We start from the raw sequence: 25,180 nt of genomic DNA, 5'->3' as shown, positions 1-25,180 counted from the left end.
CCATAAATCAAGCCCCATAATTTGGTACTATAAATAGCGTGACGTAGCTTTCACACCCTTCACTTCCCGTGCGAAATAAAAAAATCTCTCGCTACAACCAGAAACCAAAAGCTTTCTCTTTCTGTCTCCAACCCCCCTCGAGTTTTCAAAAGGTCGTCGTTTCCGCACCATCGTTATCACCGTCACCGAATCCAGTGGCAATCCAGTAAATTCCTCCAGACCCGGTGGCGTTTCCCGTCCCGGGGCTCCTCTTCCTCGGTCCTGTCGGCCACAAAATCTCTTCCTTCACTATAGATCTCTTCCTTCAATCTAGAGAGAGAGCGTGAGGAGAGGGAGAGAAAATGTTGAAGCTCTCGACGTACAGTGGAGTGGACCAAATTCACTGCGTGGCTGCCCAATGCCGCTTCCTGGGCCCACCCAAGCCCAACCGAATTTTCCCCCGCCGGAAAGACGGCCCATTTCTTGCCCCCTGCGCTGCTTCCCCTTCCAAAACACCGGTTCTCGCCGTCGTATCGGACCGGGGGGCCGGAAGCGTGGCGGGACGGGTCGAGACGAAATCCGGGTCGGTCACCCTGGCAAACCGGCTGAGGAAGGGGAGCATGGCGGATGACGGGAAATCGTACAAGGAGTGCTTTATAGTGAGGTCCTATGAGGTCGGGATTAACAAGACTGCCACTGTCGAGACGATTGCTAATTTCATCCAGGTGAGTTGAAGGTTGAAACTTTTAGTTTCGATTCAATGTGTGTTTGTTGGGTTTGATTTGAAGTTTTGTGGGCAATGTTCATTCTTTTGGATACGATTTTTGTGGTTTGTAGAAATGTATCGATTTGGTTGATTGGATTTTGTTTGGGGCAATTAGCCCTTCAATGATCATTATGGATCGACTAATTGAGTTTTTTCGTAGGGGAAACAATCGGTCTTCTTCTGATGATTTTCGTTTTTATGTGAACATTTGTGATGCAGGAGGTAGGATGCAACCATGCTCAGTATGTTGGCTTTTCGACCGATGGATTTGCGACCACCACTACCATGAGGGAAATGCATCTCATATGGGTTACTGCTCGCATGCATATTGAAATCTACAAATATCCAGCTTGGTGGGTGTTCTCTTATATTACTGTTGGGGTTTTGATTTCTAATCTCGAAAGCGAAACTTAAACTGTGGGTTTGTGGTGCAGGAGTGATGTCGTTGAAATAGAAACATGGTGCCAAGGGGAAGGGAGAATCGGCACTAGACGCGATTGGATACTCAAGGACTATGCCACCGGTGAAGTCATTGGAAGAGCGACAAGGTGTGTATTATTTCTGAGTTTTGATACTCTGAGCTTTTAGGACGCTTATCAAAACATGGTATAAGTACGGAAAATACTAATCTTTTTGCACGCGACATTGAAATTTACGTTGGAGAAACATGTTATTGCATTGAAGATCACTTTTGAAGAAGTTGTTGAATGTTTTCTGCAATTCTGAGATGGTTTCAGCAAGTGGGTGATGATGAACCAAGACACTAGGCGACTTCAGAAAGTCAGCGACGATGTTAGGGAAGAGCACTTAGTTTTTGCTCCGCGAGAACTGAGGTAAAGGCCCTTTTTTCTGTTTGGATGACTGCATCGTATATATGTGATAAGGTTATCCCTCTTGGACAATCTTTTGATTGGTTTCTTGTCTTGACATCGATAGATTAGCGTTTCCAGAACCTAACAATAATAGCTTGAGGAAAATTCCCAAACTGGAAGATCCTGCACAGTATTCCAGACTGGGAGTTGTGGTTAGTGTTTCTTCAAATCCTTTTTTAAGTTCTCAATATTGTTTTGAGTATTCTCAGTATGCTTTAATTTCGCAGCCGAGGAGAGCTGATCTTGACATGAATCAACATGTTAATAATGTTGCTTACATCGGATGGGTTCTTGAGGTTGGTGTATATGTTTAATTCATAATTTTGTTTCGTGGGTTCTACGGCCTTAAGTTATCTTTGGTCACATAGGAGATGTTATATTTCTTTTACAGAGCATGCCTCAAGAACTCATCGATAGCCATGAACTGGAAGCAATCACCTTAGATTACAGGCGGGAGTGTCAACGGGATGACATGGTTGATTCCCTTACCAGCGTTGAACCTTTCGACGATGCTCCAGCTCTTTCAGGTAACGGAACAAACGGATCCCTTGCTGCAACAGAAGATGATAAGGACTACCGTCAGTATTTGCATCTACTAAGATCAGCGGGCGATGATTCAGAAATAAACCGAGGGCGAACTATCTGGAGAGAAAAACATGCAAGATGAGGAAATGATCTTATGCCTTGGTTTCGCCGGTTTTAGGGTTGATTTTTGTTTCTGTTTCCCTTTGTTTTTGTCCCTTGTATGCGAAGGTTGTTTCCTAGTTGATGTCATCTGCCATATTTTCTTATCTCAGTTTTTTTTATTATTTCCAATTCTCCTCTTCTTCCAAATTGTAGCTGTCATGTTAGAGTGGAAACGTAAGGTTTGGATTTTAGTTGCAAAATGTAATACTTATGTGACCATTTTTTTGTGCTGGTTTCCTTTGATTTGTTAGTCGTATTTGGCCAGTAACTTCAGTGAATAACGAGTTCGATAGGTGAAGATGTTATTACGACTTTAAAAAAGTCATTTTGCACTCTTTCGATTTCGTCTTCCTCATTGCCCTTTGGGATTAACCCGTGCTAACTCAATTGTTGAACTGATCCAAAATCAAAAACCGACGACATAAAAATCAAAGATTGACACAAAATGAGTCAAAAATGAAATACGGAAGACACAATTGAGATTTGAAAATTGATCATTTTTGACTACTTTCTAACGCTACACAATCCAAACATGAAAATAGTATTATCTAATGAGTACCCAAGGGTCCTAGTCTCTAGGAATATTGATGGAAAGTCCATTCCCAAAGACAAATTCCAAAAGCTTAGGAGGAATTGAAATTCCAAGTGCATAAAATGCTACTCCTCTTCTCAATATAGTTAAAGTTGTATCAAATTCCAAAACCATCAACCTTCAAACTTAAATGCTGCTTCAGATTCAGAAACCCTTATCGTCACGAAACCATGAAAATCCATGGCCATTAAAGCTTATCAATGGACTTAGATCAACCTAATTTCAAACCAACAGTACAAACCCACGGAACTTAAATTTTAAATGTGAATTGTGTTTTTTTATCTTACGGTATAATTATCATCGAGTACAAGATAAAATTAATGATAAAACTAAAATTTATTAATAAACCCACAACCAATAATCAAATCCAAACATGACATCAAACCCTACCATCACATAATTTTTATCATACATTTATTCTAATTAAAACCCTAAGACACTTTTACAGAGAAAACAAGCTTATTTTGCCGATGGATGATGATTTTGAAGTTTTGAATCCTCCAACTAAAATATGATCGATTTATTCAAGTTTTTTTTTCATTTGATTTCAATTTTTTTTAGAATTTAGGAACAAAATCAGCACCTTTTCAAAGCATTATTACTAGTAAAAACAGGTATAAGATTATAAAAAAAAAATCTCTTTTTTTAATTATCTATATGAGATTAAGAAAAATTAGCAAATAAAGGATTAATTAAACAATACGCATGCAGTTGCAGTTGCAGTGGTGAGCCCACAAGGACCATCTCCTGTGATTAATAATAATAATCATAATTGCATAGTGAAAGGATGAAATTGGGGTACCATGAAAAGCACCGTTTCTTGGCCATGTTGTCGACTACATATATGAGATTAAGCAAAATCAGTAAAAAAATAAAAGGATTGGGTGCGAGAGAGACCAATTTTGAGTTTTTATTTTTTAAATGGATGTAAAGATAAATTTATATATTAAATTAGTTTATGAGGATAGTTTAGGTAATAAATTTAGATTTAAAGAGATATTGATAGTTTAATTAAAAGTAAATTGGATGTAGAAAGAAGTTGTATGAGTTCAAATAAAATTCCCCCGTACAATAAGCGTGGTGGACCCATCAAACCCCAATAAAGTATAGAAAAAGCTACTTTGTATATGAAAGATGGGGAAAAGAAAAAAAAGGGAACCAGGTATCTATGATACAGAATGTGCTGAATCTAAAAATTTTTAAAAAAAAATATAGAGAAAAAAAAAGCTAATTTACATATGGGAAAATTAACGAGGCATAAACTTCCAAAGTAGGGTTCCTGTAACCTGGCAACTAGCCATTACCTCTACGTATGTCTTTCAAAGTAGATGAATCTCCAAAACACGGAGCTGTGCTTTCCTTATCATTCAGGCTTCCATGTACTGTGAGGCTGGGGGGCTTACTTTTGTCTTCTCGGCACCTGCAAGTTGGTTTTATATCAAACAATTTGCATATTGGCTTAGAAGTAGCAATCGGCCTGATATTTTTTTTTAGTACATCGATATTTTTACACTAAGGGCGGGGGAGTTCGGCTAAGCCACACAATGAGCAGCCTAATTTGATATCGAATTCGCCATCCACGAGATTTGAATCTAAGACCTCTCACTTCCAAGTGATATTAGAGACGGTAAGATTATGATGAGGTTTGAGTAAAGATATAAAGTTTGAAGCATAAGGGGCACTTACCATAATGAACGCCGCGTATTTCAACTTCTCGCCATTCTTGGACAAGGGCACAGCAGCAGCACATAAAATGAGAAAGGAAGTCATCAATAAAGCCCCCCTGTCAAAGAATGGAGGTTTATCACCGTAAATGTTGGTTCTTCATGTTGGATTATAACATATTAGAATGTGGAGCTATAAAACCAAGGTCATAACTATCACAGTAAAATGATCATATTGTTCGTTTCATGTCTCAATATGCTTCCCAGAACCTACAAGATCAAACCAAGCAGTTGCGAAGATACTATGATTTTACTTAAGTGAGGAAAATGGGAAAGGAATTACCGAGATATTCAACGTCTTGCGAAGTTTCCTTCTAATGCAGCACGTATAGCAACAGCATGACAATACTAGCGAATAAGCCATCAATTCATTACATGCTTCTGCTGAAGCTGATAATCAATGAAAAGAATTTCGGTATGAGTTTCCAACGGTATAAGAAAGAGCATGTGTAGAACGTCAATATCACAGCGGCCAAAACAGAAACACCCAGTTGCAACTTTATTTAACCATAGAAAGTGAGAAATAATATAAAAACATAGGGCATAGCTAGAATTAACGGAACAATCTATGTATGTACTCAACAAGCCATAAAAAAATATCTACCCTAAATCAAATCAACTTAACATTCAAAATCACTGCCCACCACAAAAATAATGCAGTCACAACTCATGAGCTGTCACCAGAATGTCATGTAAACCTTCCAAAGGATGGTTCTAGAAGTGTCCTCTCATTTTAATGTCAGTACTCAGTAGCATGAGAAAAATGAAAACTTCTTCAGCTAGTTCATGCAATCTTTCGTTTAGGACTTGTTCGAATCATCAATCAGGCAACATTACAATCCAGATTTTATCACAAAATCAACATCAATGTACAATTGGCATTTGTTCTGGGTCCATACAGGGATTTATTATAAACTATACCAAAGATGGCATCACAAGTGGATCGCCCAGTTTTTTTTCCACAAAGTAAAAGTCAGCAATCCTATTGAACATCCGCTGCTTTTCTGGAATATAAAAACTGAAGGCTAAAGACATCAGTCACTTAAACTCCGTACTGTGAAAGTACAAAAGACTTAAAAACTAATGCCAAAGAGCATTCAGATATAGCCTAATCCAATAGGCTATCAATCTTTCTAAATTCACATTAGAGCTTTGAAATAAGTTGTTTTGGGTTCAAAGTCCCTCATCCCCCATTCCTCAGTAATATTTTAGCTGACAGTGAGGCCGAATGGGGCTGCACACCTATGTTTTCTGTCCCCCACTCCACATGCATAATGAGGACACACGTGAGGAGCGTGTAAGGTTGATATACATTGTTTAGCCATTCCTAAGCTTTTCAGGTATATTAATAGTTTAACATGTAAAAACCGAACTAGGTTTAGATAATCCAGAGAAAACTCACACATAGGCCTGTTAGTTGCCGCAGAAGCAATTTTTGAAAACGTCCCGCAAGGGTAGAAGAATGTCTTTATACCTGCAAAGAAAATAATCGGCAAAACTTTAGCATACACAGCATGGTTTGCCCTTGAATCACTTAATATATGGGATGATGTAAATCTTCTGTGTCTAATGACTGTAATGTTTGACCACCCCAACCTTGATCATATGCCAGAACATTTATATGAAAGTAATATTATACATATCACAGAACTTAATTTGTGATGCACCCTAGACTCATGAAAAAAACGACATCAAAATAAAAATCATCTAAACACGTGCATCGCATGTGCATGAGTAGGTGGAGTTATCATAAGCAGAGACAATGGATTTGGAAGATTGAACTCAACCCAGCAGGATCAGTCAATAGACCAATTTGTAAGAAACTCCGATCAATCCAAATTTTTAGTCAAGTTAATTGAAATACTAATAAAACTATAGTAATACTGAGAATAATAAATATTCTTAACGAAAACGGTTGAAGCCCTATTTTTTTCACATTTCCTTCCCGTTTGGGTTGAATGGTATAATTTGATTATAAAAATATTGGACCTATCCCATGCCTTCATTACATGGGGCAAGGTCCAAAAACCAACGCACTGTATGAGATACACGACGAGAAGAAAAAAAAGGGTAAAGTCTTACTGCTAGATATCGTGCAGTGTACAGAAGCATGTGGAGCAAGAAAGGAGAATTAAAGGCACCCAAATCCAATAACACTTTGATTATAAATTCAAGTCATGAATAGTCTAAAAGAATAAAGAATTTACACAGAGCTGGTTCTGAGCAACATCCAAGTAGATCAGTATTCCATTCTTCATTTCGATGTGAACCTCTAGTTGACAACAAATCATGTCTAGAAGAAACTGAAGACGTGTTTCTGCATATACAAATTATGACGTCAGATACGCAAAGACCCCAAGAAAGACAGTGATCTGAGTGCATACAGAAATGGGAACATCAAATCCCTAGCATAATGATATCTATCTCTGCTCGTCAGACATATCTGACTGAGGGCAATCGATCAACGTTGAGAAGTTCCAAGATTGAAACTAGCTTATGCATCACCATTCTTACATTTACTATTTGTAACACTGAAATTTGAACTGTACTGTTACTAGACAGAAATTACAGATGTAATAAAAATGCCGAAAACTAACCTTGAAGTTTTGCGAGATTCACTTTTTTTATAGCTTTCATTAGATGAATGTTCTTTCTCCTTATTGGCATCTGAATGACTGCGGTCTACTTTCTCAATATTTTTTTCAGGGGAAGACTCTGCAGCAACAGTTTCTGTCACTTCTAGCAAACGCTGAATTACTTCACATTGACTCACATCATAAGCAGCTTGCGACCGTTGTAGTTCAAGTTGAAGCTTTTCATTTTCCTTTTGGAGCGCCTCGTTAAAAGCTAATTTTGGGTAGGAGCATGAAAGTGTTTTCTTCAGTACTACAGTGTCATGTATTGAGGGGTCCGGTTTAAGGATCACGTCCTGTACCTTTCTGTCCTCCTCATCCAATGTGTATTCACATTGATCCATTTCAATGTATTCCAATCTTTCCTGTAGTTGAGAGGAAAATGAATGGACTTAAATCATGTTAAACTGTTATAGAAAAGCAGGAATAGTTAAATACAATCTTAGGCAATTAATTTAATCTACTTTCAAATGGGTCAAATGTAAATTACAGTAAATCCGGAGGCAAAGCAAAGTTAAAGGAGTTTACATGCTTGTTAATGAACAAATATAATGCTAATTGTATTTCATAATTACAAATTCTTAGACTTTAGTTTAAACTTTAAAGTATAGATGCGATAATCCTATATGTCAGAAACTGCCTATCAAGGTTCATTGCCCAATCCGTGTCATTTTATATATCATCGGAAAACAAAAGTAAGTCGTAGTAAATAAAATAAATCATGAACAACGAAAAGCTTCATACAAACTACTTCCGTTTGCTTAATTCTTCCATCAAGTTGCTGATATACCTAACCTACTCAAAACACCAAAACAAAGACAATCAAACTATTATCCAATTTCAAAGAAGATCGCAAATTTTTCTTGCAACACACACACACATCAATTAGACCACAAAGCAAACGAGGAAACCGAAAATATAATAATAATTATTAAACCAATGACAATAACATGAAAAACGAAAAAAGAACAAACAATAATCCGAAAAATTCAATACCCTGACTCGAGCGTTGTCCACAAGAGTAATCAGAGGGACGAGCTTCAAGTATCTATCGATTTCGTTCTGAGCCTTCCTGAACTGATACACAATGTTCCACCCCATTGCAAGCAAATACAGGTAGCTCCGGTCTTGGCAGCTACTGACCAAAATGTAAGACCTTTTCAGAGCCTCCTCTAGCTGCTCCAGAGGCTCCCTCGTCTCCGGATACCTCTTAAGCTCCGAGATCTTCAGTTGCTCCAACAAGTTCCCGATCAGCTTCAAATGCTGCGCAAATTGCCTGCAATTTTTCTTGTGCATTCGCGCTGTGCTCGCCGCCTTCACAATCATTCCGATCAGCCTCACCGCATCTACGCCCGTCAACTGAGCCACATTTGCCATTTCTCCGAACGACGCCATTTTCACCTCTCCCAATGCAGCAAACTCCGGATTTTCGGCTTTTGTAAACTTAGCACAGGCCCACAGCTACAGATTGCATTTCATTATAATCACTTCGGTTTCAATCTAATCAAAGACATAACTACCAAAATTGAAGTTCTAAAGCAGCAATTACTCTGAAAAATTGCCGAAAAATCAAAACCTCGGCGAAATTTGCAAGATTTTCAGCAACGAAATCGCATTTCGATCGGAGATCTTCAGGTTTCGGAGCTCGAGAGCTAAAAATGAAAGTGCATTTCAACTAAAGCCAAAAAGAACCAAAAAAATCAGATAACGAAATCTCCAATTTTCACCTTTACGCTTCTTGACTCGCTTTCTCAAAGCTCAAATAAACAAAAGCGACCAAAAATATACAAAAAATAAAAAATAAAAACAAAAAGATACTGAAAAAAAATATAAATATATCGCCGTCAACTCACTGTTATTCGCCGCCGTTCTTCAGCTTCCGGTCGGTAGGAGACAACGGCGTTTTTCTTTTTTCTAATTTGCCAAACAAAAAAAACCTGCAACAAAAGCTTTAAAGCTCCAGAATCAGAGAAATGAGAGAAAATTGAAAATGCAAACGAGAGTGAGGAGGCTACGAGCGTTTGTTTCACCTCTCTGCGAGCAGGTTGGTGGTGTAATTTCTAGCAACTTCGAGGGCTTTTGTCGGCGTACTTATTGCATGAAACGGCAAAGAAACGGAAAAGAAACGTCAAAAATCTGGGACAAGGAGAAAAGGTGCAGGCATTGCTTTGCGGGAACGAGCTGATTCTTCCTTCTTCCTCCCCTCTCTCTCCTCTGGTTGTGTGTGGATTTTGGAAGATTTTGAGCAGAGAGACAAATAGATAGATTGAAGGAGAGCTCTGATGGAAACTCCCACTCACTCTCTCTACTCTCTCTCACTGCTTCGGTGTGATTTGTCCGTGCATTGTTTGAGCAAAGCAATCTCTCCCTCTCTCTCTCTCTCTCTATCTCTCTATCTTCTTTCTCTCTCTATCCCAATCGTACCCACCGCACCACGCCAGCCTAGGATTTAGTGGTGCTGGTGTTGAAAGACGAATTTGTCCATACTCCGCCATCGATTTTACGAAGCTGGCCAAGTGTCAATCACCCCCCCCGCCTGGGGGTACCGGCGAGGTTCGCCAGGTGGCGGTTTAATACTTGCGCCAAATTTTTGTTTTGGGAGTTATTTGACATTTACCCACGGAATTCGTGTTAATTTCACTCTGGTCCTTAAACATATTTTCTTTCTTTCTAATCTTTAAATATAATATTACGTCAGTTCCAATAATTAACATAAAGTAGTGATGACTGCAATTCCAATTTGGCTAGTTTTTTTGGTTAAAATGGAAACCTTATGGCCATGGGCTATGCAGGGCCGGCCCTGAGGGTAGACGAGCCGTACGACCGCATAGGATCTTTATTTTTTGGGGCTCCTTAATTTTAATGACCTTTGTAAATGTTGTACGTATAAAAAAAACATAAACATATTACACAAATCAATCTTAGCTAAGTTGTTTAAGCGTTGTTCTCCTATTTAGTTATGAACAGATTTAACATTCTACCTGCTCATCTTTATTATTTTTTTATTTTTTTGTGCTACTTTTATTAGGGTATCTTTCATTGGAAATGCACGAGAAAACTAGGAATGAGCAATAAAAACCGTGAAACCGAAAAAACTAAACCGAACCGTGACAAATAAGAAATTATACCTTTACTAATTGTTACCCTACATACATTTTAGTCAAAAGATAAAAACAAAAAGCAGTAAAAGTAGATATTTAGAAAAAGTTTTATCGATGAAAACAAGGTGACAGGCTGGGGCGGTAGAGGAATAAATGAAGCTCAACCGACAAGGTAATTGAGAAGGGGAAAAGGTCAAAAGCGTCATTTAACTGTTGTCAACTATAAACCGGTAGACCCGCATATTCCAATACTAAAAAAAGCTCAACATCCAGTCTCTAGCAACTGCCATGTGGACCCAATGTCCGACGACGACAAACTGCACATGAACCACTGCCACGTGTAACCTTTGTTTTGCGAGAGATGATTCTCGTCGAATTTTCTTTATGAGAATTTCAGGATCTTCTAATTATATATATTCATCGTATATCGTGCGATCAGTTTTCGTCAAATACAATTTATATTTAAGTTTAAATTAAAAAAATTATAATAATTTTTTACCGCACAATATATAATGAACATATATGATTTGAAGATCTTCAAAAAATTATAATAATTTGTTTTGCAGCATAACCCCCGCTGATTGCGGATAGCTCTCCTCTGTCTCCCTAATTCACGTTAACTCCATAATCCCAATTAAGAGAAAAACATGGGAAATGGTATTAAGCACTAAATTATTCCATGTTAATTCCACTCCTAATCCAAATTAGGTGGTGGTATGATAGTGTAGTTTGTGAGGGGTATGATATTTGCTTTCACAACAAATATTAAATAAGGCCTCATTTGGCGGCTCAAACGGTACAGAAGTAGTGGAACCGATTTAATTTATCCAATGCTTAATTAGTACATATGAGCACCAAATAACTGATACTGTATTAGTATTACTGTCCGACCTTTTATACAGCGTGCCAAACGAGGCCTAATATCAATGTCAATAGGGCTCACTGTAGTGAGAAGTAATGAAATTATAACATTAACGCAAGCAAATGCTACCTTATGTGCAATATCAATTGATATTATAAGTTCGGACATAAAATGTTACTAACATAAGCGTGTCCGAATTGTAAATATACGAATCCCTATTTAGCTAACAACATATTATATGTGTGTTGGATTTGATATTCAATTAGTGGTACCCGTTGCGTGGCCTAACAAAATTCTTCTCTTCTTAGATTAACACCTCCGGTGTCCTAGTGCCCTTAGAGTAGAATATCTTTGTATACAAAATTAAATGACATTCACACCACTAGCACTCAGGTTTGACTTTGATACTTAATTATGATTGACTTATTGTATGACTTAACTCAATGCTCTGTTTCATCGTTATAAAAAAAAAATATTCAATAAAGTATAACTAACTAATTTAACGTCCAATTGGTTTGAAAAACTTAGGCCTGTTTGATAATCATTTCAGTTTTATTTAATTTTAAACTTGGTAACTACTTTAAATGAAAACTGAAAACTAGTTTTTAGTTTTTTATTTGCAGTTTTCAAAAAGTAGTTATTACCAAACAAGGTTTCAGTTAAAAAAAAAGTAAATATTAAAAACTGAAAATTGAAAACTGAAAATAAAATAGTTATCAAATGGCCTAGATTTCAGTTTTTTTTTTTAAAGTAAATATTAAAAACTGAAAATTGAAAACTGAAAATAAAATAGTTATCAAATGGCCTATAAATAAAACAATGTTAACATAATTTGGCATCAAAACATTGTGAAAGAAACCTATTTTTACCCAATACTTTGATGCATATTTTAAACCTAGACATTGGGAATTTGAGATTTCAATGGATTTATAAATCCATGGATTTTTATGGAGTCTAATTGATTTGTAGAGATTCATGTAAATTTTTTTATTTGATTCCTTTGAAATCTAATGGGGAGATATGAGATTTGTGGATGTTTAAAATACATTACAAAATCTCTCTAATTCCCTCTAATTCATTAACTTTTTCAAATTCTTTAAATCAAATTCTAATTGAATACACCTGGAATGTTATAAATTTCTTTAAAATTCTAATTGAATACACTTGGATTTCTAAGAATTTTAATAAACTATCTTAAAATCCTGATTGAATACACATTAAATTTGAGAGAATCACTTAAAATCCTGATTTAATACCTCTAGATTCATTAAAAAATTTAAAATCTCTCAAAATCCTAATTGAATACACTCCCCTTCATTTGTAATCTTGGAAAGGAAATAGCAAAACCCTATTCTTATCTCATACAAACTAAAAGTTGCAAGGACTCACAAAAAATATAATTTGTGTGACACGAATATACTATCACAATAGTATTTTGTACTCATAGCATAAGAACAAGTAGAAGAAAAAAAAACTAACATATATTCTTGTATTATTGGTACTGAACACTAATGTGACGATTTACTCAAGTCATAAAAGCCCTTCTACCCAAAAAGACTTAATAGTGCGAATTAGGTAAATTAGACTAGCAGCAAACCAATTCAGTGCCAAATGGGTTGGGTGGTACTTCCACTAAAAGTACAACTCGGGTGCTGCCTACCGTGCCAAAAGGCATGAAAATAATGTACGATTAACATTAAAATTGTATTAGCAATTTAGCAAATAGGTGAGCCCAAAATTAAGTGTCCCCAATAAAAACGGAAATGAATCCTCTTTGGATTCCTTCCACCTAATCCTCCTCATGAAATAATTTGGATTCTTGAAATTTGATCAAATGGTTAAAATTATTATAACTTTTAGAGTTGGCTCGTATTTGTATATGTTTGATCAAATTTCAATGGTTCAGATTATTTGATGAAGAGAATTAAGTGATCCCTTTCCAACAAAAACAAGGTGCAACAGTTTGGCTGGCACTAGGGTACAGGCTGTGGCAGCAAACCATATCAGAAAATGTATTTTTATTTCTCTGCCTTTGGCCTTTGGGGAGTATAATTTATGTGATATAACTGCAAAAGTTTGGACCCTTTTGAGTGCTGCCAATGTGACCAATTTTTTATGGTTTTATTTGTGTAATTTTATATGTTTTAATTTTGTGGAGGAAGGAGGTTGCAATTTGCAAAGGCAAATGGAGGTACAGCTTGCCTTGGCCTAATTACTAGTTGTCTTGTCTATATGTTTGATCACGTGGATTTTAAGAAATTACCAAACAAATTTGTGAAAGAAAACTACTAGTCATTGTGATAAAACTTCGATCGGCTGAACATAAGACAAATATAAACGATTTAGTCCATGAATTATAATTTCAATGAAAATTAAGTTCTTGAATTATTTTTTTCTGTAAAATAAGTCCCTAAATTTATTAAAATTTGATAATTTCATCCATACTATTATATTCAAAGTTATTTTATCCAATTTTTCGTCAACTTAAGTCAATTGACACACTTAAAGTGTAATACTGTCATTTTCTCGCTTAAACACCTTTAACATTTTATATAGGTTTACAAATCTAACGCCTAATTTACCCTCTAAAGTTAACCCTATTCATTATTTCTTTGTTAAATATTACTAATTTATCTTTCAATATGTATCACATGCAAGTAACATGACTTAATTAAAGGGAACTTTAACGAAAAGCACCCGGTACTGTTCACTTTAACGAAAAACCACATTTTTACACTAAAAAGTCAATCCTGGTACTATTCACTTTACCCTTTATTTTGTCCTTATCATTAAAACTCAAAGTTTTCAAGCCTTTTTCATTAGTTTTCCTTTAATTAAATTGATGAAAAATTGAATCTAATAACTTCGAATATAATATCAGGGATGTAATTGCCAGATTTTTGTAATTTAAGGACTAATTTTTCTTGAAATAATAGTTTACAAACCTAATTTTCACTCAAATGATAATTTAGAGACTAAATTGACAGTTCGTCCTAGTGATAATTTTGACCATATGAGATTCATGATACCGTTCATTACAGTTCATCAAGAACAACGAATTGCGTTTAATAAATTATTTTCTAATTAGTTCACACTACTTAGGTTTCAATAATTGATCACTTTTTGCTACTCAAAGATAGTGACATAAGTCTTGTAACCACTTCCTTTTGGTGGCACCCTTGCTTTACATATAATACAATATAAATGAAGAATCTATGTACTATCTCATTTGAGTTTTCCAAATTGCCCCCAAGATTACTTTCTCGTTGAATAATGGGGGACGAAAGTGTAAAAAATAAAATAAAAAATAAAAAATGGAAGAAAAATCAATGATTTACCCAATGATGTGCACCCATTAGCAAAAATTAGTCTAGATGTTTGGAAAACAATGTGCTAATTGGAGAATAACTTACTCATGATTATATCTTTAATCTTCTAATCTCATTCATTAGGTGCTAATTTACATATCTCAGTCATCATATGTATTATGTGAACATGAACGGAGCCAATCTTAAAACTTTAGGGGTGGGTTGTGACGTTATTGTGGTGGGGATGTATATGTTACAACAGAGTGAACAAGGACGGAGGCAACCTTAAAGTTGGGATGCACAGTGATGTTCTTATGATGGAATATGATTATTAGAGTCGATAACTCGCACATAGACAACTGTCACTAGTAAAATGTGATCAGCTACCTTTTCATTTATAATTTTCTTGTCACATTTCTGGTTGCCTTGTCACATTTCTGGTTGCCTAGTCACAACCATTGACAATTACGTGCCCAAAAGGGCCCTATGCCAAATAAACATCATTGATATGGGACTTAGTTGGTGAATACTTAAATGCGGAGAAATTTTTTAGTATGTCAAGAACACAGTTCGGTAGATTAAATGTCATAATATAAGTGGTTAGGTACCTGAAAAAAAAAACCACTTATTATAACATTTGGTGTACTAAACTGTATTTCTAACACACTGAAAATTTCTCCTAAAAGTAACAATGTCAATGTCTACTCAATTTGTATGTACTCGGTACTCTCATTCAATCTAAACCACTTCTTATAGGTGGTCCTCTCTGGCAGCCCGTGCCTTTCATTTATGCTGTTGCATTGTCCTACAAGTGTGTTTATCCAATTCAATTCCTAATATCTGAATCAATCTCTTTCATTCTTCTAACTTGTTTTTTCCTTTAACAAAAAGCAATTAAGGACAAGGATTGCTAATTAAACTTTGAAAATAACATTTTAAGTAGCCCGCAATTAAAGAAACTTCGAAAATTCAAGATTGAAATACGGTTGAGAATACGCCAACATGTCTTTGGACATTTGATTTTGGATTGAGACAAAAACATTGATAATGTCTTCAATTTGGGGCTGTGAAGTTTTATAATAAAAGACCTCATTATTAGAGCAACTCTATTGTGGGATATTGCCATGGAGATTGGTAACAAATCCAATCCATTTACCCCCCTAAAGTCGCACCAGCCCAACAGGGTAATTGGGCTAAGGGGGAGCCATAGGGAGAGGTCAGGTGGAAGTCCAAGGCCCAAGTGTTTGAGGGGGAAGTGATAATAAAAAATATTTGCGTTAGGTGCGTCTCCGACACATTTTCAGACGATGGGGCCCGCATGTCAGCCTCATTCAGTTACGTTGAATCTGGACCATTTGATTTCCAGATCAACGGTCTAGTTTTTCTGATTTAAATTTAAAAATAAATTAGAAATGTTACGGTGGGCCAAGTGTCACAATCTGAACTGTTGGATTTTCAACTTTTTGTAATCCAATGGTTCAAATTAATTAAGTTATAAAAAAATTTAAAATTCGAAAAAATTTCAAAAATCTTAAAATTTTAAAAATTATATATATATATATATATTATAAATACCTTACCATTTTCTCCCACCTTACACCACATTTCAATATTTTCAATGATTCTAAACAGGTAAGGACACGTCACGCAACGGAATTGGTTAAAAATCTTATCGAAATCTATTCACAAAAATTGTATTTTCGGATAACGACACGTGGCGTGACGATATCGGATAAAAACCTATATGAAATTAATTTTTTTTTGTTACTTTATAAAATAAAAAATACTAATATTTTAGTACGAATTGCACGAGTTATTCAATATACTATTCACTTGAGGGATTAAATTGCCTAATGCCAAGGGGAGCCTTTACATACTGGAAGTGCTCTTAGTTAGAGTGGAGTTAAGATATTTAAATTCTTCTTTTTCTTTGTCTCTATATGATGTGAGACATTTCAACACGCCCCCAAGAGATCCATCATCATCGCACGAGACCAAGGGACCCACCTATTACGTGGCAATATAAGCCTACTTCCTAGCTCTTATACCATTTCAAATTACCAGAGACAGGCCAAATGCCCACTTCCAATAACATGGTTAACAACAATATTATCCTCAACTTGTTAATTACTACTTACACAATACGACATATGTGAAATACCCTATACACGTATCATAAATCTTTACTGAATGTGACATTATCACAAATAACCTTGATATTAGTTAAAATGAGATTATAATATTTAAATCTTCTTTTTTTCTGTGTCTACCCCATAAGGCATGTTTCAACATATGCAGGACTTTACTTTTCGACATCACATGCAAACTTGCCAACTTGTCGTACAATTCATTCAAGGTCTTCAATTAGAGGGGATATATACGCTTTATCGGCCTGTTCAAAGTGATTGAGTGGGGAGGAGTTTGGGGTAAAAGCATTAAAGGAAAATTTTGGAAGGTCATCATTGCATGCCAACATCATCATTCATAAAACTTATCCCAATTGACCAACAATTCAACCCAATTCGCTTAATAAACGGGTTACTTGGGTTGTCTCGTATTTGTGTCAACTCGTGATTTAATCTATGTAAATAAAATAAAAATTGAAGCTAATATAACAATACAGTAACACATACCACTTATAGAAAATTCAGATTTGATTAATATAAGTCGAACAATGTAAATCGTATACATATTGGGTCATAAATTTGTATATGTTTTTAATTGTGTAACGTATTATGTCTGAAATTGTCACATTTCACCTTATTTTTTTCATAAATAGATCGTACTTGGATGGCGATTCATGACCTGTTTAATACCTTGAACCGAAACAACCCAAACCCCGGCACAAGACGACCCGTTCCCGCTCCCTACTCACGTGACCGGATTCTTGAACTGGCCGGATATGGAATGAAGCCCAATTCAGAAAGTTCTAAATCATCGTGCGTTGGGTCACCTTTGATAAGGCTATCCCAGAGCTATATATATGGGCCCATAGATTTTTCAGAAATTCAAATTTCTAAACTCGGCCGGTCCACCCGGTCCAGCCCAAACAAGTTAATTTTTTTTTGGAAACTAACAAGTTAATTTTGACGTTGAAAGTAAAACTAACTAATTTTGAGCATGGTTAAATCAACGAAATTTTTTGAACCTGCATTGACTGCAATGCCATATCTACATAGAAGCGGCAGTCACGGGTGGTTAGTGCTGCCATTAAGGGTCGATTCTGTACTTTTAAGAGTGAGTTTTTTCAATATGTCTGAAACACTGGCATATACATCATATGCATTATACAAGTAGAGGAATATTTGAAAAAAAAAATTTCCATATACTTGTATAATAACATTGGTGTTCCACTTCATGTTTCAGGATGTTAAAAAATCTCTCCCTTTCAGCATTTGATCCAAGCCCACTCCCTAGCTCTTTTTTTTTTGGGGTCAAACAATGGATTTTGTAAGATTGCTTGTGAGATTAGTACGTCACTAACGTGGTTAGAACTAACATCGTTATGTAAAGACTTAGCATATTTCCACCACTCTCCAGCTCTCGGAACAATTGAAATACCAAAAGCACTGACATTCTCACAAACCAAGTTTCCCATAACGGCCTCCGTCAAGAAAAAAAGTCCAAGGGCATATTAGTGAACACAAAAAAATATTTCGCTTTCCATCTCAAACTTTTAAATTGTGTAATTGTGTTTAGATGAGAAAACTTAAAATCACTAAGAAATTTCAAAATAATGAGAAATTTTAAAATCATTAAAAAAAATTTAAAATGACAAAAATAAAATGGCGAAATTTTATTTTTTTAGAATTTATGAATTGTTGTGTTTAGTTAACTCGGACAATGAATTTTAAATACAAAATTTAATGTATGTGTAGATACATTAATATATAAATGAAAGATAATAGTATGAAATGTGCTAGTAGTGATAGTAGCAATGGCGGTAACGATGATGGGTGGTGATGGCGATAGTGATCGCAATGGGTGGTGGCGATGGCCACAACTGCATATGGTGGTGACTGTAGCCATGATGATAATGATGAGGTGGGTGATGGTGGTGACCACTCTTAGTTGAGTTTTTTTATTTTAAACTCTCACTTATAGTCATAGTATTATGAATTTGCACAAATTCACATAAAATTTAAACTTAGCAATTTGAGATCCTAAATTCTAAGTTTTACTCCACATAAAAATTATAAATTTATATGTTTATGAAATCAAATAAGAAAATTGACGCATGTTAATTTATAAATTCTGATTTTTGTGGAAATTCTAAGTTTATTTTCCTTATTCAACATATTATATGATTTTTTTCACTTCCCTCCAAACGTAATTTTCAAATTTACAAAATAGTCCACCCAATTAGGAAACAAGCCAAAGTGTTAGTATCTCCAATAGAATCCTCTTCGGATATTTTTTGTGAGGATTAGATGATTTGTGAATCGTGTCCGTTAATCGTACATTATACGATCAGTTTTTGTCAGGTACTATTTGTGTTTAATTTTAATTAAAATAATTTATAATCGTACGATATACAATGAACAAATACGATTTATAGATCTCCGAATCCTCGTAAAGAGTCTAGCACGCAATCTGCGCCGTCCGATATGGCTAAGCCTAAAGACACCCGCTGTCCCGGAACTCTCTGCAGTTAACTACGGCCAATAACAGAGAGCCACGTAAGAGTAACCTAGATTATTTACACGACGGCTTTTATTTTGTAAAAAAAAAAAAAAACTGCTGCTGTGAAACTTTCGCGGGCATTTGCATCAATTTCAAATCGAGTAAAACCCTAGCGGCCCCATTTTCCTTCTCTCTCTCTCTCTCGCCTCTGCGTTTGCTCTGCTACCTATTATTTATTTTTACTTTTGTAATTTCTCCCAAATTCTGTGGCTACGATGCTCTGGGTTTCGGTTTGATTTTTTATGGAAGGTATGAAATTTCTGTAATTTTTTGCTTGTTTTATGATTTTTTTTTTGTGGATTGGACGAGCTAGGGACTATGGGTCTGTTCGAATTTGGATAATCTAGGGTTTCTGACGAGTTTTCTGTTTGTGATTTTGGGTTTTACTGATTGCAATTAGAAAAGGGCTGGAGGTGATTTCAAACCGTAAAAATGTATAGTTAGTTAGAATTCGATATTTAGTTAGCAATTTTATTCTGTTTTACTGTTTTTTTTTCAGCTTTAATTTCTGTCTTGGTTCGGAAACTAAAGATTGAATTCTTATGTTTCAGATTTGATAGCTTATGGCTGCTTAGGTTTTTTTGATTGAATTGAGAGATTGAAGATTTATTTATTGGGGAAAAATTAGGGATTTTGGTCAAAATAATTTCGGGGTGAAACTAAAAAGGGGAAGATGGGGAAAGTGTCTCCAAAAGAGAGGAATTCGAAGAATCCGAAACAGAAGAAGCAGCGGGGTTCCAGCAGTAGGTATCTGAAGCCCGGTGCTCTTGCCCAGCTTAAGTACAATAAGGTGTCTTCAGCGAAGTCTTGTACTGATCTGGGGAGGAAAAGGGTGGCTGTGTTTGAGAGCAAGAAGGCTGAGGGTGACATGGTGCTTGAAGATAAGGCTATTGATAAAAGGCCATTGATGTTATCCCTTGTGAATTTGGCTCGGCAGAATAGTTTGTTGAAAACTCCGAGGACTCCTCGCTTTGAAGACTGTGAGTCGGAGTCCCGGCTTGAGTCCCTTCCCATGGATTTGCTGGTATTGTTTACTATCACTAACCCTTTGTTCCAGTGTTGACTATGTTGACTATGTTTTTGTTTGTGTTAAACATGATAGCATCATTTGTGCTTGTAGAAATGTTTTGTATGTTGGTATAAATCACTCTCTTTGTAAGCGTGACATCCCACTAATAACTTCTGAACATTCGGCAGTCAGAGTCTAGGAGAGGCTGGTTGTTTTGCAATTTATTTGTGTTTACTTGGGCCTACCAACCACTTTTGATCAGGGTATTGGATTGAGGAAAAACTATGCATGAACGTAGACAATATTGTAGTAGGTTGGGGTTTTTAATTTTAATGTTTTCGAGCGTACTTGTGTTTTAGTTGAATTGAGATTTGTAATGTTTCTGCTTTGTTTCTTGCTTTTCATATTGGTGTTAATATTTTTGCAGAAAGAAAATGATTTTTTTTGTTTTGGATTATTGATTAGTTACTAAAAAATGCTTTGGAATGTCTAATAGAACTGTTAGGTCTTTGATCTATGACTCTAAATTATTAGTTGTCATAGCCTTTAATCCCTTCTTGAGATAGATTCTACTTCTTTTTTCTTTTGATGAGTATTTTGGACCAAATTTGTGCAGTGCTTAAGTTTCGACGTGAAACTGGATATTAAGTCTGATACATGTTATGGTGTTGTTTAGATATACAAAAGACGTTGCATGACTACTCTCCATGTTATAGATCAGGATGTGTAACTGCTTGCTTCTTACGTGCGCTCACAGACGTAGGTTTGGATTTTTTCAGTTTGATACATCCATGTACTTTTTGTACTGATTCCTCTTTTTGCAATTGAAGGTTAAGTTATTGTGTCACCTGCACCATGACCAACTGAAGGCACTTTTTCACGTTTCTCAGAGGGTTAGAAAAGCTGTAAGGCCCTCCCTCTCTGTCCATATATTTATATATATACTTACATATACGTATATATGCATATGAACACAATAAAATGTTTATACTATTGGAAACAGGTTGTAATTGCGAGGCAGTTCTACTTTAATTATACAACTCCAGATCGCTCTAGACAGGAGATGTTGAATACAATGACACCCCATCACGCAGAGCACTGGCCTTTTCTAAAGTTTGTGTTCTAAACTATGTTTTGTCACTGTTTATTCTGTCCAGTATGTTTTTTCCTCTGAGTTTTACATGGTTTTTGCAGCAAGGGAGATGGGAATGGTGTATGGATTCGGAGCCCCCATACTCCAAAAGCACCGAAACATGGTCCCAGACCACCATCCCGCCTCAAAGTCTCTGAAATGAGGCAGGTTGCTGCAGTTCTATTCCAGGAGTCAAATTTCGCCTCAAGATGCATGGTGCCATCTGCCATACCAAAGCCCCTGTGCAAAAATCGAGTTCTGTTCTACGAGGACGAGTTATGTCAGGCTGTTGCTCAGAACAAACTTCTTTGAACTCGTTGCCTCATGTTTCCATATGTATATATAGTTTCTTTCTCGCATCTATAGGCGGTGTGATCAGGGTAGGGAGTATGCAATTTTGTAGAGTTTGCTGGGTGCAGTTTAGGAGATATGGAACCTCATATCTGAATCAGGAGGCGAAAGTATTCAGGTTACGGTGTGAGAGTAGTAGTTTTAAAACTGGTCACTTGTATATTTCCGTGTTTCGGAACAACGGCTAGTTGTATTCCGAGCAATATCGTTTCTATTTTATGCTAAATTTGATTTCTGTGCAAAGAGCCTTCATTATTTCTCCTACGTTTTATGAACATTTGGATGCTCCTAAATCTGTAAATCTAAAGACAACACTGTAAGCATGCTCATTTCTTGGGAAGCAGCATATTGAAGTACAACATTTAACACGAAACATCAGATTTATTACTGTCATTACATATGTTTACATTTGATTTGGAATCTGTGATTGTCGTTCTTTCTTTTTGAAAACCCTAAATGTTGTCGGAAACCAAGTATGCGAAGATAAAGATGGAAAATGCACAAGTTTTTCATACATTCTACAAAAACAGTTATCATTTACACAACAATGTTAGAAGCCTTAAATGCTTCTTGTATCACAATACCTCCTTTTCGAGTTTCAACACGGCCATGAAGGCTTCTTGAGGCACATCGACTTTACCGATTGCCTTCATTCGTTTCTTTCCCTCAGCCTGTTTTTTGAGCAGCTTCTTCTTCCTTGTGATATCTCCGCCGTAGCATTTCGCTAAAACATCCTTTCGGATTGCTGATAAAGCTTCACTAGCAATCACTTTTGATCCTATGCATGCTTGAATGGGCACTTTAAACATCTGCCTTGGTATAAGCTCCTTCAGCTTTTGTGTCAAAGCCCTCCCTACACCATATGCCTTGTCCTTGTGTACAATGGTTGCCAGCGGTTCTACAGGTTCGCCGTTAATCTGAATATCGAGTCTTATTAGATCGCTTTCTTTGTATCCGATAAAAGTGTATTCCATGCTTGCATAACCTTTGCTTCTGGACTTGAGCTGGTCGAAAAAGTCGCCTACCATCTCAGCCAAGGGTAATTCATATGTGAGTGATGCTCTATTCTCAGCAATAAACTTCATTTCTTTAAACACTGCTCTTCTGTCCTGTGCCAACTCCATAAGAGGACCGATGTACTCCTTCGGTGTAAGCATCTCAACTTTCACAAGAGGCTCCTCAATCGACTTCCTTTTTCCAGGCTCGGGAAGAGCAGATGGATTTGAGCATTCAACAACCTCACCACCTACACAATTCACTTTATACACAACGCTCGGGGCAGTAGTTATCAGACTCAGATTGTACTCCCTCTCCAGCCTCTCCTGAACAATTTCCATGTGGAGAAGCCCCAAGAATCCACACCTAAACCCAAAACCCATAGCGCTCGAAGTCTCTGGCTCAAACTTCAGAGCAGCATCATTAAGCTGCAGTTTCTCAAGTGCATCCCTCAGCTCAGGAAACTGGTCTGCATCCACAGGAAACATGCCACAGAACACCATTGGGGTAGCTTCCTCATAACCGGGCAATGAACTTTCCGCCTTTCGACTATAATGAGTGACTGTATCCCCAACCCTAGCATCAGCCACTGATCTTATAGAAGCCGAAAGATAACCCACCTCACCGGCATAAAGTTCCTCAACTTGCTGCTGTGTTGGAGACAAAACCCCAATCTCATCAGCAAAATAATCCTTCCCACTAGCCATGAAATAAACCCTATCCCCCTTCTTAATCCTCCCATCAATCACCCTAAAATACACAATAACACCCCTATAAGGGTCATAATAACTATCAAAAATCAAAGCCCTCAATGGCTTATCAGCATTCTCTGCCGGAGGAGGAACTCTTTCGACAATCGCGTCGAGAATCTCAGTGATCCCAATTCCCTCCTTGGCAGAACAGAGTATGGCATTGCTGCAATCCAACCCAATAACCTCCTCAATCTCCTTGATCACACCATCCGGGTCAGCTCCCGGGAGGTCAATTTTGTTCAATACAGGGATAATCTCCAAGTTGTTCTCCAATGCCAGGTACACATTCGCCAACGTCTGCGCTTCGACACCCTGCGAAGCATCGACGACAAGCAGAGCGCCTTCACAAGCAGCAAGCGATCTAGAAACCTCATAAGAAAAATCGACATGCCCAGGAGTGTCAATCAAATTCAAACAATAGGGCTCACCATTTTTGAACCCATATCGCATTCGGGCAATCTGGAGCTTGATGGTGATGCCCCTTTCTCTCTCCAAGTCCATGTTGTCGAGAAACTGCTCCTTCATCTCGCGCTTCTGCACAGTGCCGGTGGTTTCGAGCAGCTTATCGGCCAAAGTCGACTTGCCATGGTCGATGTGGGCTATGATGCAGAAGTTCCTGATGTGGGAAATGGGGACCTTGGAGAGGCGGTCATGGCCGAGCTGGGAAATGGGTTGGGTGCCGGTGGACTGGCAGAGGACTTGGTGGAGGCTGTGGCGGCGGGGGCGGGAGGTTTTGGAGAGGTGGAGGGTTTTGGAGTGAGAGTAGAGAGAGGAGGAAGGCAAGAAGGAGGTGGTGGTTCTGGGGTGGGAGCGTTGGGGGGTGGTGGTGGTTGTGGATAGGAGGAAGGATTGAGCAGAGAGGTCTGCAGCCATGGCGGAGAAGCTATGGCGTTGGATTGAATTGTATGAATGGCTTGGGCTAAGAGCTTGTTTTGGATTGGATTTTTTGACCAATGGTGTGGCCCATGTAAAAACTATTTTCTTTTTTATTTTTTAGGGAAAAATAAATAAAAAATTAAGGCTTATTAGTCGAAATGTCATCTAAAACTGCCATTGAGTCTCAGTTTACCCTGAAACTGGTTTTGTCTCACTTTGCCCACTGAAACTAACATTTTCAACTCTTTTGTCTCCCTTTGCCCACTTCTGTTAATGGACTGTTAAATTGAAGGGTATTTAATATATTTCATTTTTTACACATTTATTTACCTCTTGCCCTTACACCAAACAAGACTCAATTTTATTTTTGACAAATCTAATTCAAACGCATCAATTTTGGGCATTTTTGAAAATAAATTATTCAATCAATAGAAAATTTTCAAGCAACAAAATCATTGCATCAACCATTTACATTTGTTTGTAGAGTCTTTTCACTTGCAAGACATCCATGTATTGGCTCGAAACTTGCAATTGAAAAATATTCATTACAACAAAATCATTATACCATTAAGCTATCATGCCCAAAATACTTTAGTAACAAAAAAAAAAAATCATTTAAATCAAATGTGCGTAATTTGAAACAAAAAATTTCATGTTGTTGAGTATTGATTCCACTAGGCATGAGCTTGTTCAAACTGTGCACATTTGCTTTAAATGGTTTTTTTTTTTATAGGTTTGGGAAGTATTTAATTTGTATAGGATAGCTTAATAGTATAATGATTTTGTTGTAATGAATGCTTTTCAATTACAAAATTTCGAGTCAATACATGAATGCCTTGCAAGTGAAATGACTCCAT

The 25,180-nt window shown here is 36.7% G+C and overlaps 4 protein-coding genes across 9 annotated transcripts; 2 read left to right on the top strand and 2 right to left on the bottom strand.

Moving 5' to 3' along the window:
* Positions 1-104: 104 nt before the first annotated feature.
* On the top strand, positions 105-2,554 carry LOC126591070 (oleoyl-acyl carrier protein thioesterase 1, chloroplastic-like). Its single transcript, XM_050256632.1, has 7 exons — positions 105-704; positions 965-1,098; positions 1,180-1,293; positions 1,483-1,578; positions 1,682-1,769; positions 1,845-1,913; positions 2,009-2,554. Exons 1-7 carry the CDS (start codon positions 342-344, stop codon positions 2,282-2,284), a joined length of 1,140 nt encoding a protein of 379 aa, XP_050112589.1. The 5' UTR covers positions 105-341; the 3' UTR covers positions 2,285-2,554.
* A 1,341-nt stretch (positions 2,555-3,895) lies between these two features.
* Positions 3,896-9,741, bottom strand: LOC126591042 (protein MID1-COMPLEMENTING ACTIVITY 1-like). 6 transcript variants are annotated; one of them, XM_050256619.1, is made up of 10 exons: positions 9,284-9,741; positions 9,107-9,202; positions 8,830-8,928; positions 8,250-8,714; positions 7,218-7,618; positions 6,828-6,937; positions 6,023-6,094; positions 4,904-5,010; positions 4,583-4,679; positions 3,896-4,316 (listed from the first exon to the last, which is right to left on the bottom strand). In XM_050256619.1, exons 4-10 carry the CDS (start codon positions 8,646-8,648, stop codon positions 4,264-4,266), a joined length of 1,239 nt encoding a protein of 412 aa, XP_050112576.1. In that variant the 5' UTR covers positions 8,649-8,714; positions 8,830-8,928; positions 9,107-9,202; positions 9,284-9,741; the 3' UTR covers positions 3,896-4,263. The 6 variants fall into 6 exon arrangements, with proteins under 6 accessions (XP_050112576.1, XP_050112559.1, XP_050112550.1 ...); XM_050256602.1 differs by having other exon boundaries at positions 9,107-9,190; XM_050256593.1 differs by having other exon boundaries at positions 8,803-8,928; positions 9,284-9,740.
* A 9,530-nt stretch (positions 9,742-19,271) lies between these two features.
* Positions 19,272-21,942, top strand: LOC126591123 (F-box protein At4g35930-like). The gene is made up of 5 exons (XM_050256695.1): positions 19,272-19,456; positions 19,759-20,231; positions 21,047-21,121; positions 21,220-21,329; positions 21,411-21,942. The coding sequence occupies exons 2-5, from the start codon at positions 19,881-19,883 to the stop codon at positions 21,658-21,660; spliced, it is 786 nt and encodes a 261-aa protein (XP_050112652.1). The 5' UTR covers positions 19,272-19,456; positions 19,759-19,880; the 3' UTR covers positions 21,661-21,942.
* A 247-nt stretch (positions 21,943-22,189) lies between these two features.
* On the bottom strand, positions 22,190-24,371 carry LOC126591011 (translation factor GUF1 homolog, chloroplastic). The gene has a single exon (XM_050256541.1). It carries the CDS (start codon positions 24,318-24,320, stop codon positions 22,275-22,277), a length of 2,046 nt encoding a protein of 681 aa, XP_050112498.1. The 5' UTR covers positions 24,321-24,371; the 3' UTR covers positions 22,190-22,274.
* Positions 24,372-25,180: the final 809 nt, after the last annotated feature.

This window comes from Malus sylvestris, chromosome 2 (assembly GCF_916048215.2).
Source record: "Malus sylvestris chromosome 2, drMalSylv7.2, whole genome shotgun sequence".
Taxonomy (NCBI): domain Eukaryota; kingdom Viridiplantae; phylum Streptophyta; class Magnoliopsida; order Rosales; family Rosaceae; genus Malus; species Malus sylvestris.
This window is presented reverse-complemented; position numbering and strand designations above follow the sequence as displayed.

What these genes read in the sequence shown, in the direction of transcription:
- LOC126591011 (XM_050256541.1), bottom strand. Translation starts at nt 24,320, where the DNA reads ATGGCTGCAGACCTCTCTGCTCAATCCTTCCTCCTATCCACAACCACC.
- LOC126591070 (XM_050256632.1), top strand. Translation starts at nt 342, where the DNA reads ATGTTGAAGCTCTCGACGTACAGTGGAGTGGACCAAATTCACTGCGTG. An exon ending in CGATTGCTAATTTCATCCAG is followed by an intron (nt 705 to 964) that starts GTGAGTTGAAGG and finishes TTTGTGATGCAG; the next exon opens with GAGGTAGGATGCAACCATGC. An exon ending in TTTGCTCCGCGAGAACTGAG is followed by an intron (nt 1,579 to 1,681) that starts GTAAAGGCCCTT and finishes TGACATCGATAG; the next exon opens with ATTAGCGTTTCCAGAACCTA.
- LOC126591042 (XM_050256619.1), bottom strand. Translation starts at nt 8,648, where the DNA reads ATGGCGTCGTTCGGAGAAATGGCAAATGTGGCTCAGTTGACGGGCGTA. An exon ending in GAATCTCGCAAAACTTCAAG is followed by an intron (nt 6,938 to 7,217) that starts GTTAGTTTTCGG and finishes TTGTATATGCAG; the next exon opens with AAACACGTCTTCAGTTTCTT. An exon ending in GCAAGACGTTGAATATCTCG is followed by an intron (nt 4,680 to 4,903) that starts GTAATTCCTTTC and finishes ATTCTTTGACAG; the next exon opens with GGGGGCTTTATTGATGACTT.
- LOC126591123 (XM_050256695.1), top strand. Translation starts at nt 19,881, where the DNA reads ATGGGGAAAGTGTCTCCAAAAGAGAGGAATTCGAAGAATCCGAAACAG. An exon ending in CCCTTCCCATGGATTTGCTG is followed by an intron (nt 20,232 to 21,046) that starts GTATTGTTTACT and finishes TTGCAATTGAAG; the next exon opens with GTTAAGTTATTGTGTCACCT. An exon ending in CTCAGAGGGTTAGAAAAGCT is followed by an intron (nt 21,122 to 21,219) that starts GTAAGGCCCTCC and finishes TATTGGAAACAG; the next exon opens with GTTGTAATTGCGAGGCAGTT.